Below are 13147 nucleotides of genomic sequence, written 5' to 3' on the forward strand. Positions count from 1 at the left end.
AGGGCTTGATAGGAGTGTTCATGAACATAAACCTTTATTGGAAGCTCTGAATGGCTTTTAGGGATAGGATCATGCCCAGGTTCCAGCATGTACTCGCTGCCTGGACATGATAGGAGTGTAATTGCCAACAGTCAGCAATCACACTCCTATCATGCCAGGACACCATGTATATGAAAATATATGTAAAAAAAATGATTGATACCTGCAATTAAACTCCTATAATGCCCAGGCAGCCAGTATATGCTGGAATCTGAGTGATTGTAGCATGTGATGGCTGCCTGGGCATGATAGTCAGTGTGATTGAATGACACCATGTATATATGTATGTATGTACTGGTTGCCTGGGCATGTGCGTAATCGTGTGTGTGTGTGTGTGTGTGTATGTATGTAATTTAGCAATCACATTTCTATTATGCACAACAAATGGGGTCTCCCTGTGCCATGCCCTCCACTTATACATCCATGATATGTCACACCTTCATTTATTCACTCATTCATATACCTATTCACCGACGCTGCTGAGCAACACAGTAAGGTAAGCAGCAGGGCCCCTGCAGACGATTATTTTTGGCTTCTTTTTAATTATTTCATCATTTGGCCGATAGTGCTGTTTTCAGCCGATACGTTTTGGCCACCGATATTTCGGTGCATCCCTAGAAAACTTTTTAAAAGAATGTAATTTTCTAAAGAATGTAAAATATGAATCTTTCTTACTGATAATGCATTAGAAATTTTTTTTCACTTCCATGAAAACAATAAGGATAAAAAATAAATATTTTCTAACCATTCAAAAAATCAGGGAGGGGCAATGGCTTGGATTGTTAGAAATAATATGATATTACACGCTTTCCACAGAGAGCATTGTATGATCACAAAACTCATGAATCAACTTTTTAGGAAATAAACCCTAGTTAGCTTGAACTCTTAGGGAACTGCCTGAAAGTCGTAGGCATATAAACTTTTAATTTGGTAAATATTTTAGAGGGTATTTTATTGATTTATCTTTTTATCATTTATATATCTATAGTTTCTCTATGAATGTTTATGTGCCCACTTTTTCTTTCTCCTCATGTAATACCATAAAATATGAATCCATTTAAATATCGTGCCAATGACACGCCATCACAAATATCTACATAATGTTCATATCATTAATATGACCTTTAATTACATTTGTGGGTCTACTCCATGCAAGCAATCTAAGCCTTAGCAAGGCTGTCGACAGTCAGGGTTTAGGGGATTTCGTTTAAGAACAAGTTTATTCTTAATTGGAATGAAAAGGTTTTTATTCAGTGAACTTAAAAAATACAATCTGCCATATACATGACTTTCTCCCCCATAACATTTTGGTTACCATTGCATTACAAACTTTAAATGTAAACGAAAATTGTATTCCTACGTGGGCAGTGATAGATAGGAAGAACGGTGGAAACCCGAGTCTTTCCCTTCAAAGCCTTATGAATTGGAGTTTCATCGTATTGGGGTTAATTAGTATATGCTGAAGTGCCTAAGTAGTCTGGTGGCTGTTCTTACTCCCTGGACCTCCGGTTTGTCCATCGGATCAGACATGCCGGATGTGTTTATGTATATTTGTTAATTGCATGTCTTGAGTGTATTGTATAACATCACCGCTCCTTAGAATTCATACTTCTATGTGTTTCTATTATGTATATATAATTTCAAATGAACATCACACAAGCTTATCTGAATGTTTTACTCTACTGTTCCTTGCTACTTATGTGAACTACAGTTCTCTAACAATGTGAAAAAACTAAGAATATGTAGGTCTGACGGTTGAAAGCACAACATTAATATGCCTACCATGATGTGAAAATTTACTTGGTACTGTAAATGTGTGGTCCAGTAAAAAAAAAAGTTTATGTATGGCTTTTCTCGATAACTGTATCTGAATCTGTTATGTCTGTACAATGGCACATTCTAGAGACGCCCTATGGTGGCAGTTCCAGGGGACACGGTAGCCTCTCTCCTTCATAAGTGGGGCCAGATTGCCCTGTTGGTTCCTTGCGTGTCACTGCTCCATAGGCCTGTAAAAGATCAGATCTCCCTTGTTACAGGCCCACATATACTATGGAGAACTGTGCTTATCTGGCACAGCCTCCGCAGTGAGCTTGCTTAGCGCAGTGTACCAAAAATGCAGCATTCCCAGATATGTCAAATTCCAGTAATCGGCATAGAATGTAGTGGCTGCGGAGGTAAGGAGCAGCTGGGGTACCATCCTGGATCAGGCCCAGGGATACGCTACTTGCTTGCTTTAGACTTTTGTGAAAGAACTTAATGTTTCTCTACTTAGCTACTAGCAGAGGGACATCAGGGGAGTCCTTCATGACAATATATACTGATAAGTCTTAAAGTATTCCTCTTAAAGAGGCGTTTCGAAGCTTCGTATAAATCGATGAATTTACCAAAATTTGGTAAATTTGCAATTCACATAAAATCCGAATAAACAAGTGAGTGTCTGCCAGTGTGTGTAGGAGAATTAATCCTCCAGGAAAGACCAGAAGAGGTGGTCGGGGAGAGGAGTTTGAAGCTGGCAGAGTAGATTACGCATTTTGGTTGAGGTTAGTGGTTGAAAGTGTTGGGAACAGATAGGAATATGTGGGGGCCAGTAGAAGCAGAGGTGTACACAAGAGTAACAGAAAATACTGATCCTGCTATAAGATGCCATTAATCTCAGCTTCCATTATGTCAATGTTTAAAATAAATGTCTCAAAAACAATTATGAAGGTGGACAAGCACTGGGTATGCAGTTTTAATGAATTAATTTAGCTGGCCCTCTTTTATGTCCTTAACCGTGACACAATAAACTTGGGCAGTCAAGTCTTTGAATTATTTTTTTCTAACATCAAGTCAAAGCTACTGTATGGACTAGTCAGAGAGCCTGGAGCTTATCATCATCTTGTTGGATATCCATATCCCATGACAGCAACAGTTCCCGCTCAACATACATTTTCTCATGGATACCGAATTAGGCAGGCTTATTAATGATTTATTGCATTCCACCATAAATCACTTTTGGAAGTCAAATTAAGGTGAATTGTGGATTACTTGGTGGGAACCTTAATTTGTACGGCATATGAAGTGTCAGGATGTTCTATTGCTTTACACTATCATAACCTAAGAATCTTTAACAAGGTGTAGAAGTCTGAAAGGTGGCACAGCCCTCATCTTCATACACAGTGATGAACCAGGGGCCAGACAGAAAAAAGTTACACATTTACAATGACACTGTGCCCCCTGGTATGCCTTATACCCCCTATATGCCACTCTGCCCCCCCCAGACTTGCCCCCCCGTGCTCCAGACTCCCTGGTGTCTTGTAAGGGCAGCCGGTGAACATCTACGCGATGGACAACCTCCACTGCTGCCAGCACTTTGCTGGAGCTTCTATGATGTCCTCCGATGACCTTCTGGGTGAGGTCAGCAGTGACGCGACCCGGAAAGGAATGCCCCATCACGCGATCAGGCATATAAAAATGTAACTGTTTTCTGGCGTTTGTGCCAGAAGCTGTTACATGAACTTGGGCAGCAGAAAGCCAGCGATGCTGGCTTCTGCTGACAGGGGGGAGTTCAGGTGTCCCTGCTGCTGCAAGAAGGTCAGGACGTACCGGTACGTCCATAGGGGCTTCTTTAGAAACTGGAAATCACATGTGATCAAATAAAAACCACGTGGAAACAGCACTGCAGATGCCACTGCTAGAAACCCATGCCAGCACTTTTTGTCTCCTATGTCATCATGGTTTGCCCCCATCTGGCGATATTAGACTTTTCACTTATGGTTGCTTTTCTTATACTTGGAGGAAGCTGCACGCAGGGAAACGCGTCAACATCATCAGAGGAGCGGAGCCACGCAAAAGCGGAAGTTCCACTGAATAGAGCAGAACACATGAAGATCACGACTCCACTGTATGGAACTCACTTTACACGCTGACCATCTACTCCTGGGACATCGAAGGAGACTAAAGACAAGTATCCAGAATGTAAGGTGATACTTCTGTTTTTAAATTGAAAATTATTTATTAGTTTTTTTTAATTATTATTATTTGGCTCCCCCTACATCTGAGAATGTTTTTGTGGAAACACATGTACCGAGTGCTGATATCTTTGAGCCTGGATCATAGGGCTCATTAAAATGTTACTACAAGAGTGATACATCCTGATTTTTACCAACGTGTCTAAACCATGTTGCTTTTTATTTTTTGTTGCATGTGTATCTTTGTAGATTGTTCAATCTTGGCGATGTATATTTCATTTGTTCTTACAGATAAGCGAATTTGTTTTTGTGCACCCTCACTGTTTTATCCATTTATTGAGGTGCTGAAACTCCCTTCTAGCATGAGACGCGCACACGAGTTGGCCCTTCATAATGAATAGAGCTGAAATGGCAACTCTTCTGTAAACTCTTGCTTTAGTAAATAAACCCTTAAAACATAAGCCGTTATTTACGCTAAGGTCCAGAGAGTGACAGATCTACCATTTTTACACTTGATTTTGTTTAAATATTTATGAAATTAATGTGATTCTGTATGTTGCAGAATTTTCTCAAACGAGGAAAAAAAAAAGTACATTTTTATGTATTTATTTAGAAATTATTTTGCCATATCAAATAAGAATCATGTTACAAATATATCAACATCTTTTGTTCTCTTACATTTTAATACTCAGGCACGTGTCTCTCGCATTCTGCAACATTTGGATAAACAGAACTTCACTCAAATTCAGTGTTAAAATCAATATGTATCCACCCACTGTGACTGAATTTATAGATTATATTCAGTAATATGTGAATGTGAGTGACCCCATCAAGTTGTAACGGTGACTATAGCCCAGGCTGCTACGGTAAATGACTACTCCCGGCTGTGCGGTGGTTATTACTCTAGATAGTTACTGAAAGGGGGTAGGATATGAGGGCAGCTAAAGTAAACAGTTCGATTTTACTGTTAATATTATTTTATTCATGTTTTTAATACTTTTCCTCATGAAGAAATGTTGCAGGTTGAAGGCAATTTCTACTCGTAGCAGAAGCATTCAATTTCACTTTCCTGTAAGACGGATAGCAGCAAATTGTCCACGCTGTACGTCACAAACAAAATTTCAGGCGGGCCGAAAAACTGTCAAAAATGTATCTAATAAATAAAAGTGCAGCATTGAGCAGTAGTAAGTGCCACTTATAAGAATACAGCCACACTAGTTCACGTGGCATTAACATCTCCACTGCAGCACAGCCCGTCATAGAATGTCCATCAGCTTAGAATCCTCATCTTCTACTTGCTCGCAGGGGTTGTAATCACTGTGTTGGTGACATTGAACAATGCCCTGTGAAGTGACACAGAGATTTAATAAGATTAACGGATACAACACGAAGTAAACACAAATAATCGTAAGGGCATTTTAAATGCTGTTCTGTTTGATTATTACGGAGTGGACCAAGGTAACATTTTCAATCTTGGTAACCAATTGGCACCACTTTTTAACTTTACTATACTACTGTTCAGAACCCTAATGGAAACTCAAAATAACATTTTCTATAAATAAGAAACAGGAAAGCATAGCAATTTAGACACAGACTGCACCGGCTGGATGTGCACAAATTCCCACAGACACACTCCAAAATCAGGTGGAAAACACCAAGGAGTGGAGGCTCTTATAGCTGCAAACGGAGGGGGGCAACTCCATATTAATGCCCATGGTTTCGGAACAAGAGGTCCAACAAGCTCATCAAGGTGTTATGGTGTCCACATACTTTTAATAATATAGATTCACTTTACGCACTTTGGATGGAACCAAAGAAATAAACTGTTTACAACAAGTGGGATGCAGTAAGTGAGCACAACCTACTCACTAGGAGCGAAAGATATCCATCGACTTGTGTGTTGATGTGTTAACAGCCAGACAACATGTATCCTAAGATTGAACGTTATGTACATTTAATGTTAAATAAACATAAGCCCTTATATTTACTCTAAATTAATTTCATAAATCTACATATAGTAAATTTAACAAATATATATTTTAAAGGCTGCAATCAAACAGGAATAAGTCAGGAGCACGGTGGAAAAGATCTGCTTTAGTACACATTTTGGAAGATGTCAGTTAAGGAAGACTGTCGGTTATTATTATTAGTCAGGAATAATCATGGAGGATTTCCAGCAAAGGCATAGAATAACAGGAGGAATAATTGTGCAACTAAAATAGTGGCCCCTATGACATATCAAATCTGTAAAATGTAGGATTTGAGAAAAATGGCAGATCCACCTTAAGGGTTGAAATATTGTTGTGTTATCCTGAGAGGAGTAAAAGTAACCAGTGTTACAATAGTACAAACTATAAAATTTCACATATACTACAGCGGATACAAAATGTAGACTGACGTTCATTGTATGACGCACCTGTTGATGATTTTGTTGCATATACATGCATCCAGGATCAGGAGGAAAAGAAATATTCTGCTGTGCTGCAGCTTCATGTCTTTGGGATTCAGCATGCACACGAACTTTTAATTTAAATGCCTCCAGTTCACTTCTGAAGGCTTCTAAATACCCAGCTTCCTCGTTCTGTATATTAAAAAAAAAAATTAAATTGTAATATAATATCCAGCCAATCAAATCACTATTCTTATACGAATCAAAGACGTAATTATTAATAATATTTATATATACTAAGAAAACCAAGAGAAGACATCACAATTAAACGTTTCTTACGAAGAATTAACCAGAACTAATAAAAAATTATTTAGTTTTTCTACCTAGAAGACAAAATTAAGGCATATTAAAGGGTTTCCGTAGACACAGCAGAGTAGTACATCCCTTAGGCTTTTACATAAATCTGCATTTTTAGAAACTGTGGTTAGTTTTTATTCAGATTTGCCAAGCCTCGATGTACAGTACATTTTTGCAGTTCTTCCTCTTTCACACATAGCATAATTCATGCTTTACAGGAGGAGGGGGGAAAAAGTACAGAGAAATGCTCATAATCAGTTTAATTATGTAGAGAGACCAATACATGCATGTGTACCAAACAGCAGGACAGAGAACAGGCAAAGCCCCACCTAACCAACCATCTACCACCAACACAGGAAGACAGGGTCCCCCTGGAATATAAGGAAAGGGGGAATATGACTGCTGGCCCAGGTCAGGTCATGGGGAAGTCAGGATAACCGTGGCCCTCATTGGGCAGTGGGGCGCAACATTGTTGCATGCTAGGGTTTAAATGGTGAGGACAAAGGCACTCTTACCTCTTTTCTTGCCTGGAGCCTAAGGTCAGGCACCCCCCCCCCTTGAAATTTGTGATGTTTTTATCATGGATGCGTTTGGCTCTTGTTTGTTCTGTGGTTCTTATTTTATAGTCACAGCGTGGAAGACCCCCCCCCCTTTTGGCCAGCATGGAAGTGGTGGTATCTGGAAGCTGTGCCCAAACGGGGTTGGGGAGGCGGGTCCAGCGGGGAGCTGATGGCACCCGCTGGGCCAGAACTCTTGGTGTCATGTGGTTTGCAACCTCCTGCTGGGCTTGTAAGTCATGGACAGCCATTGACTTACACACACAGTATATACTAAGAAATGCAGTCAGAGGAACCATGCTAGTAAAACTAATATTCCTTACAATTTATAGCTTAAAAAACATCCAACACGATGACCAGAATTACTTACTCTGGCTTTTTGGAAAAACAAACGGAAACAACCCCTTGGATCCACGTTACAACTCTTTGCCATTTCAATGATAAAGCGCATGACAATAGCTTGGTGTGCCACTTGTTCCATGAGAGCTTTCTTCTGTAAAAAGTAAATCTGGATGTTAAGGAGTAACAAGAAATGTGGACTTGGTCTAGGGCTCTGTAACAGGTATCTCTGCTTAGATGTAATATATGACGACAGGAAGAAAGATAGTAATTAAATTTTAATCTCTTAAGATTTTCATTTATGCATATCTTTTAAAAAAAAAAAAAAATACATACATTAAAGGAACAGTCACCAAATCCAAAACAAATTCACACACTCCAGAAAGGCAGATTGTCCTGTAATTAGCCTACAAGCACATTAGTAGTTCTTCCTTCTTAGCCGACTCGGGACTTCTATAGCGTATAACTATATTACTGTGATATAGTGAATTCTGAAAATTAATGACAAACCATTTCAGTGTTGATTATAATTATGCAGAGCAAAATCACTGACATTCTGAGTGAATACTTTGTGTCCTTCTAATGTTTAATTAAGTTATCTGGGATATGGTTCATGCTAGACCCGTGTAAGCCACACATACATACAACTACCAGCAGCTGGGTTAAAGCAAAGTTTACAGAGCTGGACATTCGACAACTTCTCAGACACCTTAACGTTATAAAATAAATACATAATACTAATTTGGCCTTTTTCTTGCTAGGGAACTGACTTTTCATGATTAGCTGCTCAAATATGTTCAATGTATGCCACTTGTTTTATAATGTACAACCAAGTTGGAGAGATTAGTGATCTACATTTAAACCAGCTACTAGAGTCATTTGGTTGCAGTCCCACTGAACCTACTACTCAGACTACTCAGACTGGGCCAGAATACGGCACTGATCTCTGTCCGTCGCCATGGCTGTTTGGGTTCAGGACTGATTAAGATATTGTGACTCACTGGGGATGCTTGATGGGAGCGCAGGTGCCCAGATGATGAAGAGTAATCCCAGGATCAGCATTGGGCAACCACATATAATAAAGTTTGAACCTGGGAACCTATTCATGCCAAAAAAGGCAGGTTCATATCCGATTGGTCGCCCTTCTCTGTAGGATGACATGGACACTTCTCTTATTGGTCACCTCCCTCCAGGAGAGGGGAGGCTATCCTCGCATGAGCCACCACCTTTTCTTTGCCTGATGGTGTGCAATAATCTGCCTTTCCTGATGGGTTGTTTTGTGTCCCACTTTATATTGGTTTATCTGTTCTAAAGACCAGTTTTAAATTAATGACACTCGTTACTAATAGATATCTACTTTATTAGATGGAAAAGGCTGCTGAAAATTCCCAACAAAGGAGCCAGAGGACCTGAGAAGGACATGGACAGACGTGTGTGTGTGCTTACTGTAGTGCCTCTGAAGCACTATGCAGGCATATTTTAAATAAAGCATGGCTGTTCCTTTAAAAATATATAATGAAAAAAATTTAAATTTGAACATTAAATCAAAAACATTTCTTTAGTTTCCCTTTACTTGATCTAAATAGTTGGATCGTTCTATATATACAGAGAAAGGCCAAAACCAAATTGACCAAAAATAAATGACTACAGCGTGTTTGTACCTGCTCGCTCTCTAAATGGTAACACCACAAAAGGAGATACTGGGCAGTTTCTTCACAAACAAGATCTGGATATTCAGAAAGAAAGCTCTGACTGTCATTCCATCTACTGAGCATACCTAGAAAGCAAAAGCAGCGGTCAGCCCGATGTATTTAGTGGGGTAATATCAGTTAATAAAATGTGCAGTTCTGTTTTTAAAGCAATATTAGGAGTGATTTTATGATACGGTTAGAAGGCATTAAACTACCCGAAATCATGGGGAACTGTACTCTGGGACTTTCTCCAATTATTACACGTGAAAATTGCTGAGCTTCTCAGGTCTTTTCATGATGGCAGGCAGCCAAATTTTAGCACCTGGGTAAATGTTTTGGCATAGAGAACACGCAAAGGCTGCTCCCCAAAAATGAAATGGCCTTTTAAATGTGCCACAGCCCTGTGACCTCCTCCAGCAACCCGAGAAGAGAGTAAAAGGCTTTACATGTTAGGATGCCAAGTTATCTGGCTAAAAACAAATCAGGAACTATTTAGGAATAAGTGACAAATCTAATATAAATCCGGTATTGTATTACACTACATTTATTTACAGAGCCTGTGCAGATTCCATAGTGCTATTACAAGAGAGGAGACTGAAAATTGACACTAACAGCAACACAAGCTAACACATAGTGGTACAGGAGGAGAATCACCGCCTGCGCTTGCAAGTTGACAATCTCCATTATCATCAACCCAAATAATACATCCATCCCCTCAGTTGGAAACCTATATGTCATGAAGTGATAAGTAAAAGCCTGGTAAATAATTATCTAGGATTTGCCCCAACATCATTTGGCTGAGATGGACATATAATTACAGAACTAAGTGCACAGGCAATGCATACAATGCATTTACTTACCAAAATGTCTAATCTTTCCTTCGTACTTTTGTATAAAAGTTGCTGATTGATCTTCTTCATCTATGTTTTTCACCTGATTAATGAAACTCTGTGAAATAAAGAGAAACAAACATTAACAATGTAACTTAATTTGCAAGTCCCTGTAACTATCTAATAGTATATTGTGGAATTGAATGTCTTTATTTTTAATGGAATATGCTAAACACAGAATAAACCCATAATCTGAATAGATGGCGTAGTTATGCATGTATACATTTACACTATTATTATCTTTTATTCAGTGCCAACATATTACGCAGTGCTCTACACTTTCAATGTGGTGATACATATAACACACACACACATACATACATACATATTTACACACACAGACACATTTGTGTATTTGGTAAGAGGAATGGGTCATAAAAGCTCCCTTTGTTTATCGTTTTCACTTTTTCTAAAGGCATTTTGCTTATTCCTTTAAAAAACATTGATTTGTCAAAAGCCCTTCTAAACTATAGTAAAACATCTTGTTTAAAAGTGATCTGCAGATCCCAAATACTGCATACAAAATAGTATGCAAAAAGCAATGTAGGCAAGCAATATGGGAGAAACCCCAGAAGCTAGTTCAGACACTGCAATTTTTTGCTGTCGATATTGGTCGTTTCAGGTACGTCCCCTCCAAAACACCTACACTTTACATAGGTTTTTTCTAATTAATAATGAAAATTAGCAACAATATCACAAACGGGTCCATCAGCTATTTGGGACCTGTTGACACATACAATGGGGTCTATTCAATATTGACTTACGACCCTAAAATATGTTCAGGAGAGGCCCATTGCTTTGATATACTTGATCCATAATTTTAGAAGCACGGAATGACAGCAGGTAAGAATCATTCAGTCCGTCTAGTCTGCCCCGTTTTGCCTGATGTAAAGGCTCAAATCTTAATCAGTCCCTGATCATCTTTTGATTCTAGATAACCATTTGCCAATTTCCATGCATGTTTATATTCCCTTACTGTATTAGCCTCCACCACTTATGTTGAGAGGTTGTTCCACTTAACTACCACCCTCGCAGTAAAGTAAAATTTTCTTATCATTACATGTAAACCTCTTACTTTTAGATTACGACCTCTTATTCTAACGTCTCTTCCATCACCCCTTCTCTCTTTTGAAATCCCTTAATGGTAATACAAACTATTAAGGTGCGCTATAATCAATACACTTACACCAAATGTTTACTTGGTCCTTCTCCAACAGTAATAACAGTTAATTACAGTACCTTATTAAATACATCTTGACTAAGGGCATCTGCAGTGGACAGTCCCCAGTTCTCACCAGGAGGCAAAGCTGCTTCCTTCCGCCTCCATTCGTCTTCTATGCGCCTAAGTTCAGATACCTCGGCTTTGGCCTTCGCTTGTTCTTGATCTATAGACTCCGAGTTATGAAGGGCTAAGCTGTTCAGTTTCTGTTGTGCTTCTGCGAGGTTCCATTTGCATGCCACAGAACTACTGACATTCTCCGTCTGTTGTGGGCAAGACAAGTCCATGCCACGTCTTTGTTTCTGAAGGAAAGAAACATTTATACGGCTATTAACGGCTGATAATTTACACATATCTTGGAGTGCTTAGATATTGTCTGATCATGTACACTACATGTACATACCACTGGCTTTCCCCTTTTGAACTGGCGTTTGAACCCTTTCGTGACCAGAGCTTTTTTTAACCACCATTCCTTTTCTCCTTGTTTAGTGTGCCCACAAACAATTGTTTATTTCCCCAAGGACAAATATTGCATTCTCTTTAGACCAACGTTTTTATAGTCTCAACTTTATTATAAATAATATGTCAATAAATAGCAAAAATTAAGAAACTACAATGGACCACTGAACAGAGGTCTGTAGGAACAGATGCATGAAAACGAGGAGAGAGATAATAGGAAAACAGAGAGATAATAGGAGGAGATAGTGAGAAAGAGGAGAGATAGTGAGAAGGAGGGGTAATGGCGGTAGCAGCAGCAGCAGCAGCACCACATGGGTTCCATCGAAGAAGCATCCCGGTTAATCTAAATATATTTAAATACATTTAGATTAAACAGTACCAGTGCAAGGTGTTTGGTGGCTTCTCAGATGGAGCCCATGTGCTGCTACCACTGCCCTTTAAGTTCCTCAGATATGAGAGAAAAAAAAGAGTTAAATAGAATATGGAATACTCTTTAAATTGCTGTATTCATCCCCAAACACAATTAAATATATATTTTATATTACATTTTATCCGCCAATCTGTCATGTGTGCATGCATGCATGAGAGTGTGTGCATGCACGGGGAACGGGACCCTTCATTCCTCTTGTATCTGTATGTCAATTGCTGTCAATTGTCGTCTTTGTACAGCGCTGCGGAATCTGTCGGAGCTTTATAAATAAAGTATATTAATAATAATGAGAGTGCGTGTGTTTTCTAGAAGGTAAAACCAACAATACACCAGGGGTAGGCACCAACATATCGTGTTGGCACCTTGAGGGCTGCAACTTAGTTTCACGCGTAAGTTGGCCACTCAGCCCCCCCCCCCAAGAAACTGTTTATCATGACTGGGATAAACCTGCTGGGAACCCTCTCACATTCCTTGGTATTCTGATGAATAGGCGCTCACATAGAGATCTGCTTACAAGTATAAATCTACAGAGCAGCATATAAATAGAACACCATAACGAAGCTACGAATAATTCCTATCTTCCACAACATGCAACACCTATGTCTAAATATTAGTGGCACGTAAATGCTTAACATAACCCTCTAACGAACCCATCTGACAAGGCACACACCTACCTGCTAACTATACCACAACAACATCAAAAGGCACACAACAGGACGTGCACACACCTCCTCTTCCGGTAGCGCGAGCCAATCAAGCTACAACTTGCCCTCTCGCTGGACCAGGCGCGACTAAACTCCTAAATTTGCCTCAGCTAACATGGCACA

General features: G+C 39.3%; 1 protein-coding gene across 1 annotated transcript; it reads right to left on the reverse strand.

The window, feature by feature from the left end:
- Positions 1-4579: 4579 nt before the first annotated feature.
- Positions 4580-13146, reverse strand: CDC37L1 (cell division cycle 37 like 1, HSP90 cochaperone). Its single transcript, XM_053466150.1, has 7 exons — positions 12995-13146; positions 11452-11733; positions 10183-10270; positions 9293-9408; positions 7663-7785; positions 6406-6570; positions 4580-5332 (listed from the first exon to the last, which is right to left on the reverse strand). Exons 2-7 carry the CDS (start codon positions 11716-11718, stop codon positions 5246-5248), a joined length of 846 nt encoding a protein of 281 aa, XP_053322125.1. The 5' UTR covers positions 11719-11733; positions 12995-13146; the 3' UTR covers positions 4580-5245.
- Between the last annotated feature and the right edge of the window lies 1 nt (position 13147).

This window comes from Spea bombifrons, chromosome 1 (genome assembly GCF_027358695.1).
Source record: "Spea bombifrons isolate aSpeBom1 chromosome 1, aSpeBom1.2.pri, whole genome shotgun sequence".
Classification (NCBI taxonomy): Eukaryota; Metazoa; Chordata; class Amphibia; order Anura; family Pelobatidae; genus Spea; species Spea bombifrons.